At 38.9% G+C, this 22,863-nt stretch overlaps 1 protein-coding gene across 2 annotated transcripts; it reads right to left on the minus strand.

Moving 5' to 3' along the window:
• Positions 1 to 2,103: 2,103 nt before the first annotated feature.
• On the minus strand, positions 2,104 to 21,999 carry HMGCR (3-hydroxy-3-methylglutaryl-CoA reductase). 2 transcript variants are annotated; one of them, XM_012721872.1, is made up of 20 exons: positions 21,840 to 21,952; positions 16,983 to 17,170; positions 16,447 to 16,558; positions 16,045 to 16,132; positions 15,250 to 15,334; positions 14,285 to 14,390; positions 12,875 to 12,981; positions 12,652 to 12,768; positions 12,092 to 12,252; positions 11,729 to 11,976; positions 11,449 to 11,624; positions 10,335 to 10,529; positions 9,831 to 9,989; positions 9,489 to 9,646; positions 8,718 to 8,823; positions 6,592 to 6,762; positions 6,150 to 6,290; positions 5,905 to 6,063; positions 5,295 to 5,449; positions 2,104 to 4,616 (listed from the first exon to the last, which is right to left on the minus strand). In XM_012721872.1, the coding sequence occupies exons 2-20, from the start codon at positions 17,145 to 17,147 to the stop codon at positions 4,562 to 4,564; spliced, it is 2,664 nt and encodes an 887-aa protein (XP_012577326.1). In that variant the 5' UTR covers positions 17,148 to 17,170; positions 21,840 to 21,952; the 3' UTR covers positions 2,104 to 4,561. The 2 variants fall into 2 exon arrangements, with proteins under 2 accessions (XP_012577326.1, XP_004678261.1); XM_004678204.2 differs by having other exon boundaries at positions 4,479 to 4,616; positions 21,868 to 21,999.
• Positions 22,000 to 22,863: the final 864 nt, after the last annotated feature.

A 22,863-nucleotide genomic window follows, 5' to 3' on the forward strand; every position in this document is an offset into this window, starting at 1 on the left:
GTGGATTCTATTGGGCTAGGTAGATTCTGTCCCTAAACATGTTAAAAATGGGCCTTTCCCCAAGAGTTTTCCACTTAAAATTACAACTATCCAGGCTACCCTGGCCCCAACTTTAAATAACTTTGGCTATTGACCAAGTATAGTGCAGTGTGAGACCAACCAGGAGGAGCTACCAGGTTGGTGGGTTGCTCCATTCAAATTTTGCTATTATGAGTGATAGATTTAAGACAAAGCTTTCTCAGAGTTATAACTGAGACAGAAAATACTCCAGTGAGACAGAAAATGCTCCAAACTTGGTGATTTACTGGCAAAGACCCTACACCAGTGAACTGCAGGCGGCTCCTCAATGAATCTCCTTTGTGAGCTTCTGGTCTAGGCAAGAGCTGAGAGAGCTTCTTCCAGCAGGCAGTTCTTGGGGCTAACAGTCCCTTGGGTTTGCTTTCTTGTGCCTAACACTTCTAACATATACCCTGGCTGCTTTCACAGTGGACTCTGGGATAGTATAGTTCCCCCAACCACCTGCTATCTCCACCCCTTCCTGTTTGGCATTACAATTTGCAGGTGACATGCAAGCAAAGGGGTCCATAATCAACACAGGCTCCAAGACTGTAGCACTGTTTTGAATGGCTTCCCCATGATTTCCTACCAAAGTTCCTCAGCAGAACACAGAAAATAGGAGAGGCCTGTGTGCTTAATGCTAGCTGCTCTCATAAGGTTCTAACCCCTTTAAGGCCAGCTGCCAGGTGGCTTTCAGAATTAAGCACCTGAGATGTTCTTTTGACTCAGCTTCTTGCTTCAGTGCTGCTCTGGAGCTGTGACCCTGGGAAATTATGAAGGCAAACCTTGGCGCTACAGGTGAGTGGGTGAGGAAAACTGAATGAAGCTACGATAGTCGGATATATAAGCCTCTTTAAAAGTAGTCATTTATGCCCTTAGCTTTTGCCCCCACCATCTTTTTCACCCCTTTGGGAGATGAAGCCATCAAGAGGTAGAGTAGAATGAGGGGCATGGCTAAAAATGTCTCTCTGGCGGCAGCCATTCCATTCAGTGAAGATGTGGAGACCACCAGGTGCTGGGAGAAAGGGTAGGGGGAGACAACAAATCCAAATGTGGTTTTCTAGTCGGTTTGTTGTGCTCTCTGCCTGGAGTTAGTGCTCCTTAAATGTTATTAGTTGGCACTTGGTCTCTCCATGGTTGTTTTCCAACCATGTACCTCTGAATAAACAGTTTCCCAACCCTATTCATTCACAGTGTTTTTGCAACCATCCCAGGCTGGATAGATTCACCGTGGAGTCAGGCAGCTTAAATGAGGAAAGTGGAACCCTTCGCATCATCCCCAATTAGGGGGAAACTAGCCAGCAGGGAGACAGTAACTTTGGCCCCCTGCAAATCTCTACACATTTTTGCTTCTGGACTCACTAGCGTCCTCTGGTAGCAGTTTCGCTGCCCCCATCTTGTGTGATGTCACCCTTAGTGAGTCTGCCTCCAGCGCACTCACTCACGCAACCCACGCCACCCCCCAGGTGTCCGCCATCAAGCACGCGCGACTGCGCATGCTCACACGCACCTCCTGCATTCAAGGTCGCAGGTGATGGCCACAGAGGCCAGCGTAGTAAAGCCCCTTACCCTGCAGCGGTTATACCAGGCAGTGCACACTGAAACCAGAAGAGTTAGAGCAGAGGAATTGCTGAAGCCTGGCCCCACCCCAAACCAGGGGATTAAGACCGCAGAGCAGAGCCCAGCAGCCCAGCCATTCAGGTGAGCACCACGCGGAGCAGAACAGGGAAGTCTTGTGACTGACCCCAACTCCGGCTGTTAGCTGGATTCTCTTCCACTGATCTTAGAAGACACTGAGAATTTCTCACTTTCTGACACACAAGACAGCTCAACCTTGCCCAGGAGGAAAAGCAAAGTTCTGTGTAGCCATTGTGAAAACATAATCATTTGCCTTGTCCGGGCTTCTGGTGTGGGGGTTTTCCATGTTGGGGTTATCCATTAACTTATTCCTGCTAACAGGGCAGTTTAGTAATCCAAGCCACATTCAGAACAGGAGGAGCAGCTTGAGAAACACTGGTCTTGAAAAAGATGAAAATTTCGATGATGAATTTATTGCTTATTTCAGCCGTTTGTACACACACAGTGGATTTGCATTGATGTGTTGCTGTGCAAATAGGGATTGAGCTCAGAATCTTCAATTTGTGTTTCCTTCTCATTCCTGAATTGAAGGAAAACCCTGCCTTGCCCCATGCATGGCTCCCCAAATCACTCCATTCTGGAGGGGCTGACCTTGAAAACCGTACAATCATCTCTGGAAGAATATTCAAACTGATTCTCTAGCGTTGGTTCTCACCAGCTCAAACACATCTTTTCACCATTAAGTTGTGCACAAGTGTGGTCGATAACCACAAAAGGAATCAGCTCTTCTAGCAGAGGCCAAACTGAGTTATTCTAAGCTGTAGCCTCCACTTCAGCTGATATTTGAAGGTGTGCTTGCAGTGGCCTTTGGTTTTAGCTACCCAATCTTTGTTCCCTCTCTGTCCACTAACCCTCACTCCCCAATACCCAAACGTGTCTGAAAAGCTGAGATGATAAATCGAACTAATCAAACTAAGGATAGGGAAGAGAATTTTAATACACACACACCACCAGCCTGTTGTGGATGCTATGGAGCAGAACATACTAGAGAATGATAGGTGGTCGGGATACCTGTCCCGAGTCACAGGTAGAAGGCTGACCAGACTTCACAAGTTTTGAAGCCTCAGGCTTAACCCCAACAAAAAGGTTGCTTACACTTAGCGTGGTAACTTCTTTTTCATAATTTACTAGAACTGGAAAAAAAAAGTGTAACAAAATGTATACAATTTAGTAATTGTACAAAACATTAATTCAGCAAGAGGATATCGGTTACAGTCACCAAAATGAATACACATATTTTTCACTGCAACTTCCATGAAAAGTTCAGGTAAGTCATCACTGGCTGAAAACTCACAACAGAAGCCATTTAAGCTTTACATACAATAGAAAAGGTCAATCTTCAACAATAATACTGCATACACATCACTCAGGCTCTCCATGCTGCCGTGGCATTACTAGAACGTGTCAGAGTCCATCTTGTACGTGAGATAGCAGCTGTCCAAGACCAACACTTGGAGCATTAGATGTAATACAAAATACGGAGAGTTCTTTATTATTTATACAAAACTTGTACATTAAAAAAAATGGTTAAGATTCAACAACTCTGCTGACACCCTGAGAAAGCTAAGAGCTTTTATGGGTCCATCCAAGAGCCCTGTGTGAGTGTTTCGGTCACCAACCTCCTGGCCCCAGGAACAGGGCACATTCCTCCAGGGCCATTCACAGGCAGCTCACCAGCTCTGAAAACTGACTTTCCCTTTCATTAGCTCCATAGCAAGGCAGGGTTTCCTGGACTTTAAAGAACACTATTTTCTCTAGCCCAAGTTTAAGAGTGTTTTATCAGTATACAAGTTGATTTTTATTTCTTGAACACTTTCAATAAACTCCTAGCATAAGAAATTTTATTACAACATATACAGATTTGATACAGTTCTTTACAAAAAAAACTATGTAGATTTCTCAGCTAAATATATTGGTCTTTTAAGAAATCAAAGTTGGTTTAGAGAAATGGTATTTTTCTTTAAACCTGTTTTCTCTACCTTCGGATTTTTGAGGGTGTCACAGGCTTGTATGTTCTTCATAAACAGAGTCACCTTTATCTATACAATATTAAATACTCTTGCATCTCTAATTAAGAGCAGAAAACTGTTTCTTAAAGCCTTATGCTGAAAGATATGTTATAGCCAATCTAAGTCAACACATTTAGACAAGAGGCCTCTCTGAATAGCCTGTATAAATGCAGTGATTTGTTTTCCTGATAGAGAACCAGTTAGCACTGCTTTCAGCACATTATTCTGTAGTTTGGGAGTAAGAGTAATTCTTCCCTTGAAGAAAACAAGTCCCCTTCTGAAGAATAATGTTGGCTACCCAAAAAAGAAACCAAAATAAACCAGCACCAAATGAAATATTAGCTTACAAAAAATAAAATTAGCTCTTATTTCTTCAAGTTCTACAACCCAGGCTTAATAAATTAACTATGAAATCAGGAGTTCTGTCAACTACAGTATAATTTAAAAATCCATTTTCAACCCAGGGTGGGGTGGGGAGCTAGAAGGGGTAATCTCACGTTGATCATCATGAACTCCATTTCATCAAAAGAAAATTTCATCAAAGGCAACACATTTTCCAGCTTGTATTCTTTCAGAAGTGAGCTGTAGATTACCATCTGTGATGCTTTAAAGCATGATATCCATGTTGAGATCTTTCCAAAGAACACAGCATGTAAAGCATTAAACTGTTTCCAGATTTGAGGAATCTGCATGGAAAGGACTCAGACCCTCTGAAAGAGCCCAAAACCAAGCAGCCGTCTCACTGATCACGTCTATTCATCCTCAACAAGACACTGCATCGAGCTTTTTAATTCACAGATTTTATGTTAGTCCTTTAGAACCCAACGCCCGAATTTCAGTTTAGAATGTCAGACTATTCAGGCTGCCTTCTTAGTGCAAGTTCCTTGAAGGTCTTGTAAATTAATCTTTGACCTGTGGCAGAAAAATACAAAATAGAAAAAATCAGGAATGTAAGATTTTAATTTGGGACTACCTGCATCTCAATAGTAGCTTTTTTTTTTTTTTTTTTTAAAGATTTATTTATTGGGTTCTCCCTGGTGACAAAACAAGTTCAAGCACAGTGCTGCAAAGCTAAGCCACAGCCGGTTCAGCGCAAGTTTGATCCCCAGCCAGGGATGTGACCCACATGGCACAGCAGACCTCTCCTGTCTTGCCCCCTGCTCCCCTCAGCAGTGTACTTTGTCAGTCTGCCTGTTCTGCTCCCTGCTCTGTCTCTGGTGAGTCTTCTCACTGGCCCACCCCTGTACCTCTGGCCTGTAAGTAAATAAGTATTTATTTATATTTACAGAACGAGGGTACAGGTCAGAGGTGCAAGGGTGGTGAGAGGATTCACCAGAGACAATGGGGAGCAGAACAGGCATATTGATGAAATACATTGCTGAGGGAACGCAGCAGGCGAGACGATGTCTGCTACACCATGTGGGTCACCTCCCTGCCCTGGCCAGGGATTAAACTTGTGCTAAGCAGCTGCCACTAGCTTTGTAGTGTTGTGCTTTAACCTGCCTTGCCACCAGGGCAGACCTAACAGTAGGTTTTTAAACTGCATGTTTTATGTGTAAGGAAAACATTAAGTAAAACTTTAATCCTCACCTGTTGTGAATCATGTGACTCTTGACAAGATGTCCTGCTGCCAGTGCTGCCATCAGTGACAGTTCCCCAGCCATGACAGTACCACACACAATTCGAGCAAGCTGTCGGGCATTCTCCCCAGGATTGTCTTTACACGCTCCTTGAACACCTAGCATCTGCATCCAGGGAGACAACAAGAAGACTCAGCCTGAAAGTCAAAGCAGCCACTTTCTACTCAGACCAACTAAATTAAGAGCAGCTACAATGGCACCAAAACGGTGCCATTCTCTCCTGGGTGCATTACTCTCCTGGAAGTACATTTCCAAGATCCACAGGCCAGAACTGACAATGTACAACATACATCACAGTTAACGTAACAAGCCTGGCAGGCAGTCCCCTCACTCAAAGTGGAGACCATTCACGCCAAAGTGGAGATCTATGCTCTCTTAATCTACTTTTCTCAATTTACTACACATATGCCTGGACATGGCTACTTGGGCATCCTGAATTAGGGGGATGAAAAAGGGAAGGACAAAAATATAAAGGCGAGTTATATGTGGTGTCAAGTATAAACAGAGGATCCTAACAGAAACAGGCTTGAGGGCTCTGGATTCTGCCTGGCACATTGTACCTGCAAACAGGCTTGCTGAGGGAGCAGATTGGTCCCACCACCCACAGTTCCTATTTCTATAGATGGCATGGTGCAACTGATATACAAATCTTCATTGGTGGGACCACATGCTTCCATGATGGTGATACAGTTTGAACTACCAACGTTCTGTGCTGCATCCTGAAAAACATAACAAGGAAAAATGTCAAATAGATTTCTCTCACTTAGACGCACAAAGAGAAGAGATACTGAGGTGGAAACCTCACCTGTCCACAGGCAATGTAGATAGCAGTGACGATGTTGGCTGCATGGGCGTTGTAGCCACCAATGCTTCCGGCCATGGCAGAGCCTACCAAATTCTTATTAATGTTCACATCAACCAGAGCTTCTGTAGTGGTCTTTAGCACCTAGAAAAGAGTTGTGCACGTCTTATTTCTTCTTCTCAGAACCCAGATCTATCTTTTCCTCCAGAAAACAAGGGAGGTTAGCTGTGACCCCAGGTAAGCCCTGTCCTCAATAAAAAGGCTATTAAGTTTGTTCCTATGAATGCCACATACACATAAAACAGGGAAGATATAACAGTCATCTTTAATGTAAAACATACATCCATTTAGCAAACTTTCTTTAGAATGTTATATTACGCTCTTTTCCCCAATTTTTTAATCTAGCTAAACATAAATACAATAAAATGCCCATCCAATCACTCACTTCTCTGACGACTTTAGCAGGGATGACGGCTTCACAAACAACAGACTTTCCTCTTCCTTCTATCCAATTTATAGCAGCAGGTTTCTTGTCAGTACAATAGTTACCACTAACTGCTAAAATCTGCAGTTCAGGGAAATACTCTTGAAGCTTTGAAAGTGCTTTCTCTGTACCCTATTAACAATAATAACAATTACATTAATATAGTTATTTTTATATATTAGAAGGCTCTATTTGTATATAAGACTAGTATTTCCAAATACAATAACTATAAATATAGTCTTAATATTTCTAAATTCCACAACTATACTTTTAAGAAACTGAGCACAAAATTAACAGCTATTGAATTAGCCATCACACTGACCAACTTCTGTTAGGTATAAATTCCTAATGTTTCTTTCTAGGTTTGGAAACAAAGTTGATTTCAGTCATTGATAAACAGATGCAGATGAGAATATAATGAAATTTCAAAACATTCAGTGAGAATGCTTATATTCATGTCACTGAGAATTAGCTCAAACTATGATCAAAGTGTAATAAACTTCCTCTTCTAGTTATTAAATTGTTGCCTAATATGCCTGTGTGCATGCACACTCAATTTCTTTATGCATTTAACTGTCAGGGTGGTTTCTGACTTTTGGTTACTATGCATAATGCTGCTATGAATATGGGTATGTAAATATTTCTTTGAGACTTTCATTTCAGTTCTTCTGGGTATATAACCAAAGGTAAAATTGCTGGATCACAGTAATTCCATTTTTAATTTCTAAGGCATCACAATAAATTTCAGTTTATTGCTGACTTTCATTTACCTATTTTTTAAAGAGTTACTTATTTATGTATTACAAGAACTGGGGTACAGGAGACAGGAGAGGTCTGCTGCACCATGTGGGTCAGCATCCTGGCCAGGGGCCGTGCTGCAGTGGCTGCAGATAGCGTCAAAGTCCTGTGTATAACCCTTGCGCCACAAGGGAGGCACTATTGTGATTTTTAAAGCTTATGCTTTTAGTCACCCTTCTCTGTCTTTCTGAATAATGGTTATAAACAGAAAAACCACTAAACAAATTCTGCTAGCCTAACATTTTACATTTGTATTTAGTATTTAGTAACAGTAGAATAAAATATGTGGCCTCCCTAGTGTTGCAGGGTTAAAGTCTCAGCAGTATCAAGCCATTGCCAGCCACAGTGGCACCAGTTATATCCCCAGCCAGGAAGCTGACCCACATGGCGCAGCAGACCTCTCCTGACCTGCCCACTGCTCCCTCAGCAGCATATTTCAGTCAATCCAGCCTTTTCTGCTCCCCACTCTGTCTCTTGTGAATCCTTTCACCCCCAGCACCTGTGATCTACAGCCCAGTTCTTATATGCATAAAAAAAAAATCTTTAGTCATACATTCTTTTCTGTCATTTTATAGAAGATAAATATATTATATACACAAACCTTATTTGGCCTCTAACATACAAGTCTTGAAGTCTCTAAAAGTCAGCTTTTCAAGGCTTATAGAACAGTTGTTTTTTAAACGACAAACCCACAGCTAGCACCATTCTTTTTTTTTTTTTTAAAGATTTATTTATGCATACAGAACTAGGGTACAGGCTAGAGGTGCAGGGGCAGTAAGAGGGCTGAAAGGCAGTGAGAGACAGAGTGGGGAGCAGTGGGTGGGACAGGAGAGGTCTGTCGCACCATGTGAATCACCTCCAGGGCTGGGGATCGAGCTCGCACTGAAGTGGCTGCCACCAGCTGGCAGTGCTGCGTCCTTACCTGTTGCACCACCAGCAAGGGTCCTATGGAACAGTTTTAAAGCACTAACCCCGAGATTCTAACTAGCCTTTCTAGGTAGACACAGAACATCTATAAGCCACACGTCTAAATTGAATATATCAAATACAAAACTACACCAATCAATAAATGTCCGATTTATATTATTACATGTATCAGTATTTACCTTTTAATAAAAATCTTTCAATCATTTAAGTAAACATGTATGTGGTTAAAAACTCAAAAACATAGGAGGGCATGAAATAAAAAGAAGTCTGCTCCCTACTCCTGTCAGAAATTTCTGACACCCAGTTCTCCCCTCTTCTGGGATGATCACTTTTGCAAATTCTATTAGTCTGTGCACACTCACCTTGGAAATCATGTTCATCCCCATGGCATCTCCTGACCGGGACTGGAAACGGATATAAAGGTTGCGTCCAGCCATACTTATATGAAGCTTCTGTAGACGTGCAAATCTGTAAACAAAAGATTTTCTTTTAAATGACAGAAGTTACCTTAAAATCTGGTTTACTCAATTCGCCTTATTTAAAGGAGTAAATGGAGGTTACTTATTAAATGTATTTTCTTCTTTACTTAAACATTATAATAAGATACTATTTCAACTCTGCCTCATTCTTCTATGCCACAAGCAGGGCTGCAGTCATTTCATCATGAACTTGAGCAGTCCCAATACAAACAAGTGCATAAGCTTGAACTATTCTGTGGCTATCATTAGTGTTCATTATGCTTCCTTATAAATTAAATTAAATTTTCTAAATTAAAAATCTAATTTTTCTATACCAATTGGAAAGTATGTATCTAAATCATGAATACTGCCTGAGGGGAGTTCTAAGCCAAAACTCATGTAAAGTAGTATTCTAACCAAAGCAATCCTTACAAAATCAACATACAAACTTACTAACACATGCTTTATTTTTTTCCCAATTTACCTCTATGAAGATATTCATTTGATTCAACATTCTTCGCCCCCCACTCCCAAAACAATCCTTAATATCACTCACTTTGAATGAATGGACTTAGGGTTGATATTTTATTCTCTGAGGCTGGCAACATATTAAGTTATGTTTAGTGATCACAAAAGATGGACATAAATGTAATCATATGTACAGACCACACACACCTGCTGGTGCTGTCGAACGCCTCCTTTATCACAGTGAACCCTGCAGGTGTCTCAAGCCAAGCCTTCACTTCTGCTGAATCACAAGCACGAGGAAGCCGCACTACCGGGCCACGAGTCATTCCATCCGCAAGGACTCGGCTGCTGGCACCTCCACCGAGCTATTGAGAGGACATTATAGGAACACATATATTAATCCTGAAACACTTCTGCCTAGTTAATCTGCTTAATTAATCCTGAGACACCTCTGCTTGCCCAAAATGTGTCTGTGACTGTCTCAAATCTCTTTTCACAGCAGGTCTAGAGTATATTTTACAATAAACAAATACATAAATGCAAACTTACCCCTATTGCTCTGCAGCCTCTGTTCGTGCTGGCCACAAGACAACCCTCTGTTGTTGCCATTGGAACTTGAAATTCCTTTCCATCCAAGCACAGAGGGCCTGCCACTCCAACAGGAATGGGCATGTATCCAATGACATTCTCACAACAAGCTCCCATCACCTAAAAGGTAAAGGCAGTGACAATCTATATTGTAAATACACAGCCCTTTCCATTAATAAGTTCTTCAAACTTACTTCTCTAGTGTATTTTTCAAGGACAATTTTTACTATTTTAATAGAAATTTTTAGTATTTTAAACTCAATTCTAGTGCTTTCAGTACTTTTTAAAGAGCATTTAAAAGTAAAGAACAACAAAGTAAAGCATGAGTCCTTAAATTTAACATACTATTAAAGATGTTTAATAAAACTATGTACATGTAAAAGGACAAAGACTAAAAAGGTAAAGATTAAACTTCAAGTCTAAAAGCTGTACAGGAAACCTTCTCAAATCAAGAAAATAACATACCAGTGAGTAATTATAGTCCCTGTAAGGCAGATACTGGAGAGAAGAAGGCTCTGGAAGTTTTTTGGAAAGTAACTGTCGGCGAATAGATACACCTCGTTCATGGGTTTCCATCAGCGTCTCCAACTTGTATGCCGGGATATGCTTGGCATTGACTAACTGAATGACCTCAGCATCACTAAGGAATTTTGCACCTTTCTAAAGAAATGTGATAAAAAGAGGGGAAGAGGTTCAGAGAGGGATATGACAAAGAATACAAAGGCATGTACTGCCATTATTTTCAATAAATAAACCATTTAATACAAACAGTACTCTCAAGAAAGCTAAAATACAAGGAGGACTTTGGAGGGCTATCAATTTGAGTAGATGTTAAAAATGTTGTAGTGATGGGAAAATCATAAAAACATGAAGCCAAACAAATGTAAGATAAAGACATTAAATTTTGCAACTAAGGTTCATAGAAAAAAATCCACCGTTAAAGTTCTGATGTTCACCTGTCATGTTTTACTAACTGAAGACAGCAGGAGAGCTGTAATATTAGTATACATGTTAACAGAAATGAAAGAAGGAACAGATGGTAAAGGAAAACAACCATTACTCACTTATACACTTAAATTAAGAATCAGATTAAGCTCCTATAGATGGAATATATATTCATGTCAAGGATAAGCGGTAGATAGAGATAGGCAAAGTGCCCTCAGAAATCTTAGAAAAGAAAATAAACACCCTGGTGGGCATCAAAATTATCTTTAAACACTTCTATCTCTGAAGCTTGTTTCTGTGTTGAACCCTTTCTAAGCTTCACCACCCATGAGATTATAAAGTTGCTCATCTCAATGATAGTCATACTAAAAAAAAAAAAAGTATTATTTACTCTTGTGGCTTCCAGCTTTATCATTTACTAGATACATTAGTTAAGAAAAATCTCATCTGAAATAAGGAGATAATTTCACCTAACTCACAAGCTGTAGGGAACAAATAAATCAGACCAGTACCTGTAGCCATGTAACCTAGCACCTAGAACTTAGTAGTAGTACTTAATAGCTGTAACTTTCTTCCTTCAACAAAAAAGCTACTTTTCTTAAGAAAATATTAAGCTTCAGTTTGTTTTACTCACCTCTGCATTCCCAAGTATCTGTAGACATTCTTCATTAGCCCGAGGTTCTGTGGGAAGTTCAATTTCAGGTTCTCGTGTCTCTAGTTCCAGTGACATATCAGGTGAGGAGTTACCAACCACAAATGTAGCTTTGTTTGAACTGTCAGTTTCTGCCACTAAGGGTTTTATAACCTCAGCTGTTGAAGAGATCAAAAGAATTCCAACACCAAATATAAGATTTAAAACACATTCAATTTTTTGACAAATTGGAAAATGGGGAATGCAGAGAATAAGAAATCACCTTTTCTTTCACTGTTTGCCCTTGTTTCCTCCTCCACTGAATGAAGTTTCTGGTTACTTCTGACCTGTACAGGTTCTCGTCTACAACAATTGTCTGGGACTTTCTTTTGGGTCACTACAGGGGATGTGATGGGGTTTTTCAATGAGAGTGTAGATTCTGTCTCTGCTTGTTCAAAGAAGATGTACTTGACTGCCAGAAGAAGAGCTAAACTAAGGGTAATAACTTGTTCAATATCCATGCTGATCATTCTAAATAAAAGAAAATTAAAATGTTATTAATCAGAAATATATGAAAGGTAAAACAAACTTTTAATAGTGAAGAGTACTATGATTAATAAGCAAGAAAATAGTCTCAAAAACTTACTTGGAGAGATAAAACTGCCAGAGGGAAACACTTGGTTCAATTCTTTTGGACACATTTTCATCCAGTTCTAAAGAAACCTTAGAATTCTCCGTCGTACTGTTTTGAGGAGAAGGGTCAGCTATCCAGCGACTGTGAGCATGAACAAGAACCAAACCTAGGGACTGAAATGAAATTGCAAAAATTATGTGCCTCTGCATAGCACTAAAACCTAAACTTCTCATCTTTAGCAACTGGATAACCAGACATCATTTTTCACAGCCTCCCCCTGCAAATTAAAAAAGCAAGCCCCAAACTCGCCGTCACTGACTCGCCCCACTGAACTACTGAAACATCCCAAAGAACAGGTCTTCAAAGATCAAGTAGAGGAACTGAAAAATCTACTTAGGGAAGTGAGACAACTGAAATCAGGAGCCTTAAAGAAATGAGGAACAGTAAGGAAAAAAAGACAACAGTGAAAGGATGAAAAGTTTTACAATGAGAAAAAACAAAACCCAAAATGAAAAGCAGAGTATGATGATGAAACCAAGGATGCTGAAGGGAGAAGAAAATTATGTAATTACCATAATCATTTTAACTCTCTGAGTAACAGGATTTGGTTTATTTTCTTCTTCTTCTAAAACACGGGCAAAATGACTGAGCTGCCAAATTGGACGACCCTCACGGCTTTCTCGAGAAAGCTACAAAGTGAAAGTCAATGTTATGTTAGTAGGTATTGATCTTATTTAGGTTAAATGATGTAATGACAAATATTCTTCTAAGGCGATAAGTGAGAACTGCCCTTACCTCTAAAACCAAGGACACACAAGCTGGGAAGAAAGTCATGAACACAAAGTAGTTGGCAAGAACTGACATACAGCCAAAACAGCACATAATCTCAAGTTGACGCACCCCTGGTTACAGAAAAATTTGAATGTATTATTAATAAAGTACATGTATTTTTCATGTTACATACATCACAAAGATTCTTCCCATAAGTGGACAGATAAATGAAAATATTATATAGTGAGCTCTTTGCCATTTACCTTAAAAAAAAAAAAAAAACAAAACCCAAAACTCAAAGGTGATGCTACGCCTCTGAGCAGAGCAGGAGTAACTTCCCAAGGGCACAGACCTAGTCTTCTCCCACTTCCTGAGTTCCCTCATTTGTGTTTAAAATACATGTAATAATTGCCTTTTATCAAATGGTATACTCTTGTTTTGAGATAAGGTTACCAAGAACAGGCCACTCCTATAGAGTCAATATCCCATAGTTTCACTACTGATTTAATTCCACTTGTATCACAAAAGCAATTCACCTGAAGACCAAGGACTTTTTACCAAAGTAAAATACACTGTCAATTATGCCATTACTGATACAGTGTCATAACAAACATTTCATCTTATTACTGAACTCTAATTTCACTGTAACCTCTATGGTGTCTATTGATAAACTTGTAATTTTGATTATTTCATTGATTTGCTTGGAAAATGACATAATGCAAAAAGATAACTTAAGATTAAAAATTTAAAAATATTTCACTACAGAATGTTTAACATATCATGACACTCAAATATAATTATTGAGTGGAAAAAGACCTTAACCCTATTCTAACCCTATTACTAAACCCCGTTCTTTCACTTCATATGCAAACTTGAATATAAAACATTTTTGATGTTACTTATATTAAATATTAAACTGTACTTCAATATAGTGACTTTTCCCATAAAACTGCTACCTAGAAAAATAATTAAAAGCCCAACATTTTGTCTTATTTTCGAATAGTTGTAGATCATTTGACTAAATAGAAAAAGGCTTGAGCACCTACTCTTTAATGTAGATATTCAAGAGAATACAAAAATTACAATCACAAAAATATTCTGAACAACCTTCAGCTTAAACAGTTGCCCAGTATAGCACCTATACTTGCCCCATGCTTTTGCAGCTTGGCTCCTACTAGCTCCTGTGCTCAACAGTAACTGCCGTTGTTGAATCTGTTGAGGCATTTTCCTTACTCTGCCCAGGAGAATTCCTCTGTGCCACTTCACTACCACACTATGAAACAGCAACATTCTATACACTTCCAGGGAGTTAAGACTTTTCCCCTTCTATTTGTTATTTGTCCAGAGAGTCATTTCTTAGCTAAATATGTGTTAAATCTGTCCTTATGAGACCCTTTCTTTATTAAAAAAAAAAAAAAAAAACTGCTCACACACCTGACATGGTACCAACTCCAATCACAAGGCATTCTACAAGAGCATCAAGGGTGAATGTGGGACCTAAAATTGCCATTCCACGAGCAATATTTTCCCTTACTTCATCCTAAAACAGTAAGAACATTATAAATGTTAAAGAACACCTTAGGGCTTATACTAAAATCTAATTTACCATGTAAAGAACAAAACTTATAGTATGAATAGACTAACAGATGTGCCACATGGGGTGAGGGGGGTGAAGAAGAAGGGAGAACATACATAGTACCCTTCTTTCCCTTTCTACTGAATGTGATATTTTTCAAGATTTCTTTGAGATGTTCATTAATCCTGTTATTTAAATCCTACATAATTAAATCCTACATTGTATATTTTGGCTACCATTGACAGAAGCCCTTAGTTGCAAATTTTTTGAGACCAAGTTAGTATTATGAAACCTAAGTCATACCCTGTCCGCATGCTCAAATGATCACAGGTATCTGTCAAACATAAATAAAAGCAGTACCTGCTATTTTTATGTTCAGATTCTCTGATTCAACTTGTTAAAAATGTTAGGTTCCTTACAGTGACTAATGATATCAAGATAAAACTTAAGGTGGGAAATAAAACTTGTGCTATTCAAGAGGTTCAGAAATAAATCTACCATGAGACCCTCTTCCATTGTACCCTGTTCTGCTCTCTGATTTGTTTATGCTGCACTCTTATCCAAAATTATATTATCCCAATTTTTGAAACTTTCAAAAGGAAAATGGGGAAGATTCCAAATTCCAGAATATGGAATTATAGCTGGGTTGTTAGATAAATGGGACAGTTTCTAGAGCACTTAGAAAAACCAATTTTAGGATTTGTCGATTAAACTTAAAATTGTGGAAAATTCCTAAGTCTCAGAGAATGAAGAAGCTCTACTAATCTATTAATGTAAAAACTGAAAAAAAATAATGTGTTTGTGTCCTAAAAATAATATTTACCTGTGAGTTGGAACTGAGGGCAAATTTTGCTAGTGCACTTGCTCTGGAAAGGTCGATCAAAAGTAAGAAAAAGGGCAAAGCTTCACTAGAAGAAAAAAAACAAGATGGTCAATTGTACTTAACAGAGGAAAAAATATGGCTTGCAAAATTCTTTCTAAGAAAAAAATACCCCTCCACGCATTGCATAGGTCTTGAGCATGTGCATCTCTAATCAACTTTGGTATCCTCAAAGCTAAACACATTAGTTGCCCAAATAATTGTTTAAAATACTTCAATGTCAAAAATAGAAATAAGTTTACATTTACAGAAACACCTTTCAATAATTTTACAGTAAGTTTTTTTTCAGTAATCACTATTTGTGGAAAACTAAGTAAACTAAAAAAACCTACTATAAACTGGCAGTAAGAGCAATCAAAGCTCTAAGAACAGCCACTGTTTCACTCCTAGGAACATATTCTAAGAAAATGATGAACAAAAAATCAGCTACACTATAATATTGATCACAATATTATTATTAAAGGAAGAAATTAAATAGCAATCCAATTCTTGAGGACAAGTAAATGAACTACGAAACTATTATTCAATCAAGGAAAACTAGACAGCCAATACAAATAATTTAGCTTAAAACTAAGGATATGAAAAGATGTTGATATGTTATTAGGCATAAGGTAGCTAAAAAGTGGTGTATATACATTACAATCTCAGTTTTGTATAAAAACAGTGGGAAAGATATATACCAAAATGTTAATACATACTAAAAACAACATTAAATATATTTTGGCTTTAAATACTCACTTCAAGCCCGTCAGCTCTTTATCTAAGAAATGAATGACAACTGTGCTGAATACAAAACTCGAGAAAATTGTGAAGAGGCCAGCAATTCCTAAAATGACAAAATTCAACAAATTGAAAAAAGTCATCACTTATTACACAAATAGTAATATATCACCCATATAATATTCGCAAACATTATTCTCTCCAGATTATTAAGGTCTCCAATGTCAAAATGCTTAATTTCCCAATACTATGAAAGGAAACTATTAAATGCATGCAGTACAGTTGAAGCAACACACATTCCCATATGTGATTTAAATAAACAGGTGTACTTCTACAGCAAGTAAAAAATGTGAATAGAACATCAAATTTCATAATAAAATGCATAAAATTTTTATCAAATTAAATGCATAAAATGATTACCCAAAATGTATTTTGATCCAAGTTGACGTAAATTCTGAAACTGGAAGTAAATATACAGGATAGCTATGCATCGTGTTATTGTCAGAATTATTATGTCACTGCTCAAAACATCCTATTGGGAAGACAGAAAAGAAATTTCCATAGTTTTACCTTTCCAGTAATTAATCAAAAATTAGAATTTTATTTGTATATATGATTAGTTTACATATTATCATAATATACATGTAGGTACAATAAGTCAAATATTAAACATTCACATCAATAATCCAATTTTAAATCAGTCATTTTTCACTATCAGTCATGTACAAAACTTATTTCTCAAGTTAAATGAATTATATTTGTGTAGAAAAAGCAAATGGAAAGTATCTCTAGAGTCGTTCTACTCTAAAGTAATTGTAAATCTGAAGTAAATTCATGAAGGCTAAAATAAAGATTTTACTCATAACTTTTTTTATTACATGGCTTCTCAAAGAAGATATTCTTTAGAAATTGAAAAAGTAATTTACTTTAGTCAGTATCAAATTAATTTCACTAACCTCTTCAAACTTTGGACACTCATAATTCCAACCACAGATCTTATCGTTACCAGTAAACATGTTCATGGACATCATACAGATGGTCAGTGTCACTGTCCCCACTATGACTTCCCAGGGGTGGGAGGCCACAAAGAGGCCATGCATTCGGAAAAGTCTTGACAACATTGTAGTTACAGAATTCTTGGACCCTGAAAGAAATATCAAGCATGAGCACTAAGTAAGTATAAGGCTCACAGTATACTTAGAAAATGATTATAAGGAACAGACTGTTGTAAACCCTGCTTTGTAATACGCACTGTGCCTTGTACATGTGAATAATACCATTTGCTAGTGTTCCTTGTAATTATGGAAAGTAATTATAAAATTAAAAGCACTCATTACTTTTTACTCACAATACCTAAGTCTCCTGACTAGTCACTAGCAACCAACTTAAAGTTAGCATTTCTCACAGTTGTATGAATTGAAACATTTAAGATCAAACCAAGTAATTATCTTGAGTCCTTGATATCTGAGCTAGGGAGAATATAAGTGAAAAAAATTATTTCCTAATTACCTTCTATAACATGCACATAAGCACCTTCTTTATTCTCCACGTTCTGATTAAACAAAAGTAAATGTCAAAGAATCTATTTGTTGAGTGTCTTCCTGTAAAGCATTATCTTAGTTTATAAAGCTCTTCAAGGGCCCTAATTTACATTTTCATTCCATCTGACATACTGTAAATGGCAAAATGACATTTAATGAACTTTTCCAATATTACTATCCCCAGAAGAAAGTTTCTCCCCAACTTTTATAGCCAATCAAAATGATAAACCAGTAGTGGAAGAAGAGAGTGACTGGCCAAACTAGATGTCTATAATTGAAAATTCCAAACAGAACTTACAAGTAATTTCAATCTTTGACTACCATCTAAGTTTCTATTTTCCTGATTATGTAATAATTTTGATATTCTGATTTTAAAAAATTTGATATAATTGTTGATCTTTAAATAGGAACATACAAGTCTTATTTCTTACCCTAAAATTAATGCTTTTGATAAAGTATATTAATTACCTACAAAATCAAGTTAAAATTAAGATTTTAAAAATAAGCCCACTGATTGACACACTGGCAGAATTCAAATGACCCTCCCTCACTATGGTTAAAACTAAGAAAGTGATTTATTTATTGAAGACTGAAAATAAAAAGGCAGCAAATTAAGGGGGAAAAATGTATTAATCTAAAGGGTGTGTGTGTAAGAGTAGCATTTAGGAACTAAAAACAATTAGAAAATATCATCTCCTTTACTGGCTCAATTACAAAAATAAAATCAATTCTGAAGAAGAACAAACGTTTTAAAAATAAAACAGAAAAGACTGCTGTGGGAAAGATATGTATTTATTATAATTTTTTAACATTTTAAGTTTTATAAAACTACCTACATAAGCATGAGTACCAGTTTTCAACATAAACATAACATGTATTTCTTTTCTTTTTTAAAAAAAATATAAATATGCATACAGAACTGGGTACAGGCCAGAGGTGCAGGGGTGGTAAGAGGATTCACTAGAGTCAGAGTGGGGAGCAGAACAGGCGGACTGATGAAGTACAATGCTGAGGGGAGAAGCGGGTGGTCAGGGCAGCAGGCTGGTCAGGAGAGGTCTGCCTTGCCATGTGGGTAATCTCCAGGAGTGAACTCATGCTGAAGTGGCTTTAGCTTCTTAGTGCTGTGCTTTAACCCATTGTGCCAGCAGGGAGGGCCCTAACATGTATTCCTTACTGTGAGTCTTAGTATTAAAAGGCCAGCGGTTACTGAGATATATAAACATGGCATGCCTATGTATATTCATGCTTTTTCCAATCTTTTATCCTGTCTTACTCATCATTTTACCTTCCAGCAGTTCCTTAACAAATACCTGCCTAATTAAAAAAAGTAGAGTATTACACACATCTGAAACATTAATGCAACTTCAATAAAAGAAAAAATTCACTACTATTAAAAGACCACTACTTTCTGAATAAATATTGTTATACACACTTTAAGAAAAAAGTAAGCTAGATATGGATATATAACCCTTCTCTTTTTACCCACTAATTAAGTAAATGCAGATCAGAATGTTTGGGGAAGATACTGAAAGAGGGTAGGTAGATGGGTTAGGGAAGAGGCTACATTTTTTTTTACTATCCTGGAAAATCAATAAAATGACTGTTTACTCCAACCAAAAGCCTCAAAAGGCTAGATTTTAATGATTATCTTCTATCATATAACTTCTTCCTTACATTTAAAACAAATCAGTCCAAACTGGTCTAAAGCTCAACTAGTATTAATTTCCAGAAAATGAAAGAACTAAAAACATTTTAAAGCTAAAAATGTTTTTAAATTTGGTCAAAATGATTTCTAATACTTCCTACCATCACCACCCCTCAATTTAAATTACTGCTTATCAAGCCAACATATTTCTTCCATATTAAAATGTTAATTCAGTTGGAATAAAATCTGAGTTCCTAGTAGCAAGGAACCCCAAACTAATCACAAATGAGTTTAGCATTTTAACCCATAATTATTTATCAGACACATTATGTTTTCCCTCAAATAGCTCATGATCACTTGTCAACTCTTCTTTCCTAGGTTGTAAAGTCATCTTTGCAACATTCAGGGGAAGAATTACACATGATCCCTGAGCCATCCCCAAAGACAGAGAACCTCACCTATTTTATTTGGAAATACAAACTGAGTATAAAGGTGTGTCAAAAGTAACCATGACTGTACACAATCTTATTTTCTCATAAGCATCCTCCCCATTTTCCCGTGCTTACGCAAAAACATTTAAATGCCACAGAATCCAATCTTCCACCTTCATCAGCAGTTCCAAGTGACACCAGCAGCATACTCAAATTCCAAACAGTATACCATGTTGCAATAAAATTAATTTTACTTAAAAAAAGAAGAGTTAATGGACAACATATGCCTTGCTTTGAAAGGCACAAATATTTCAGTCTCTAAAAGAACAGCTAATTTAAATTGAATGGAATTTTCAAATTGGAGTCCAATTTGCTAGAGAGCACCACCTACCCTGGTCAATTGCGGAAGAGGATGCTTTGGCATCCTACTCTAATTCTTCCCTCCCACTCAACACTCCTTCTGTGCTACATTCCAGTATTTGATTATACACTATCTTACACTGTTCTCAAATTAATTGCTGTGTGTGTTTTGTCTCTTTGAAGGAAAGAACCATGTCTTACACTGAGTCACTTTTAATCCTGACCCGACCTAGTGTTGTGCTGGTCAATGTGGTATCTTTACAGGAAAAAAAAAATTCTTAACATTGGCAATCAGGACACTTTGATTCAATATCCAATTCTATTACATCTTAACAGTTTCTAAATCACAGGTTTCTTCATGTACTTATAATACTAGATCTGCAAAATTCTTTGACAAAGTCAAATATTAAGTGGAACCATATGAAAACGCTATTATTTGTAGGTAAAAATCAACTGAATTTTAACCATCAGCAATTTCATATAGGTCACCCAAAATAGATACAGATAAAGTTGCAGATAAAGGTGTGGAAGCTAGATCACATCATGAGTAGAAAATGGAAGTGAGTGTACAAAAACTACATTTCAAATTTTCACTTCATATACACTACACTTTCCATGTTAAAGCACTTTTAAACAAAATAATGTTACTAATTCCCATTTATCCTTACTGCCCAGTTTCTCATAACTTCTGGAATGACACTAAAACAAAGCTGACCCACAAAATCCAGCCTACTCCCAAAGTACACTCCAGGCCTTGGTTATTACCCTTAAATCATAAGTGTCTTTTAACGCATGGAAAGGAAAGTTAAAGTCACAGGAAAATAAACAAAATACATTCTGTACATTGTAAGAAGCACAGTTATTTTGTATGGGCCACAAACAAATGTTTCCTGTGACTTTTCAGAACCAGGACTAAGGCGGCATGCACTGAAAGGCTGAAATATTTTAATGACCATTTATTAGGCGGAGAACATCTACCTTCTCCTACTCAAGAAACCCACTGTTCTACATTAAAACTTCCAGTGTATGTTTTTCCTAACCCAAAGCAAACAATTCCGGCAGACCTTTAGGTTTGGACCTAGAGGACATCAAAAAAAGGAAACTGCATTCATTTAAGAAAAAAAAAAAAAAAAACCCTTTAACGAGGGAGGAAGGGAGGAGGAGGGAACGGGAGAATGAATGAGAATGCATTAAGTCCCTACATTATTGGGTTCCGCATCCTCTCGGCCCATTTTCCTGGAAATAACCGGACCTATGCAGATCCACGGTTTTTTCATAGCTGAATAAATTAACCGCATCTTGGCTGTGTCTTTTAAAGAAAGGTGCCGGGGAACTGCAGCGCCTGGGCGTGAACCCTGCAGCGGAAAGACCTTCCCGCATCCTCCCGCAAGATACTGGCAGGGCCGCCCCACATCCCTCGAATCGTGGGGCCTCCGAGATCACCCTGCTTGGCTCTTTGCGCCCGGATAATCACGAATGCACTGTCAGCACGTCGGCTCCGGACAGAGCGTACTAAGGCGACTACGCCCCGCCGGGCTCCCGATGGTGACCGCAGTCACGAAGAGGCCGGCCAGCCGCTCGCTCCTAAGGCCCGTCCCGGCCCTTGGCTCCCGCGACAGTGGCGCGGCGGGCGCTCGGCCGCACGGGCCTCAAGGACATTTCCTCTCAGTCCCCGTGGGGCGCGGCCGCCACTCCAGCAAGAGTCACCACCGTCGCTCCCGCCAGGTCAGCGGAAGCCGCCCGCTGGCCCCTTCCCATGGCACGCGAGCCTCAGGAATGGCCAGCAAAATGGCCCTTATCACGCTCCGCTGCCCCGTTCAACGATCCCTCTCTTACCCCCCTTCGCGGCCACCTCCCGCCTCACCTCCGGATCTCACTAGAGGCCACCGAACCTGGGAGCCAGCGCTCCGCCAGTCTCCAGTCAACGGAGACGCGGAGCGGAAGGAACCCTCGGCTTACGCACGCTCAGAGCAGGGCTAGCCTACGGCCAATAAGAAAGGATCGTCCGATCGCCTAGCCAATCATCTGGGGTCTGCTTGCCTGACGGCGCTACGTCACGAACGGTCACCTTAACAACCGCCCACAGCTCTCACCGCTGCGGAGATCGGGCACCGCACCATCTCTCACCATGGTTCGGCCAACCAATAGCTAATCGAGTTCCAGCATTGGGGCCTGCCGATTGGTCCAAGAGCGAAGGGGGTGCAAGCGTGGAAGCTGCCTAGGCGAAGGCGATAGGAGATCTGGCGGGTGGGGTGTCCTACGGCCCAGGGTCTGACCTGTGGTCACCTTGGCTGTGAGAATACAACGCGAAGCGGTAGAAAGATGCGGGAGGGAGGGTGGGAGGGGGGCTAGTTAAGATAAGCGTAGGGTCGTGCTGCCAAGAGAAAGCTCGGTATTAAGTGGAGAGAGATGGAAGTGGAAGAGGCCCTGAATAAGAGGCATATAAAAAAGGAACAACCTAAACCTCACTGATCCATATCCCCAATATAAACCGACACCTTTCTGTGACTTACCCATTTAATGTAAAGGGTGTAGTTCCAGTCACTAGTCTGTCTTTCTGCAGCACTAGTCATACATTGCCTGCTCTTTCTCAAATGAGCCTGTCTTCTGTCTTGTCTGCAGTGTCTTCATCTTCTTTTATTACTTAGTTACCTCTTACCTGAAAGTGCAATAGCCTTTCCTAACTGGTCTCTCCACTTTTAGGCGTTTCCACCTTCCAATACAATTATTCTATAGGCCTGCTCCCAAAGCATCAGGAGTTGCTCACTGCCTACTGGATTAAAGAAACTGACACCACCAATATAGCCCCACCCCACTCCCATTTTTTAAATTGTTGCATATCTCTCACTATTTTCCTGTG

This window comes from Condylura cristata, unplaced genomic scaffold (genome assembly GCF_000260355.1).
Source record: "Condylura cristata isolate star-nosed mole 26May11 unplaced genomic scaffold, ConCri1.0 scaffold00007, whole genome shotgun sequence".
Classification (NCBI taxonomy): domain Eukaryota; kingdom Metazoa; phylum Chordata; class Mammalia; order Eulipotyphla; family Talpidae; genus Condylura; species Condylura cristata.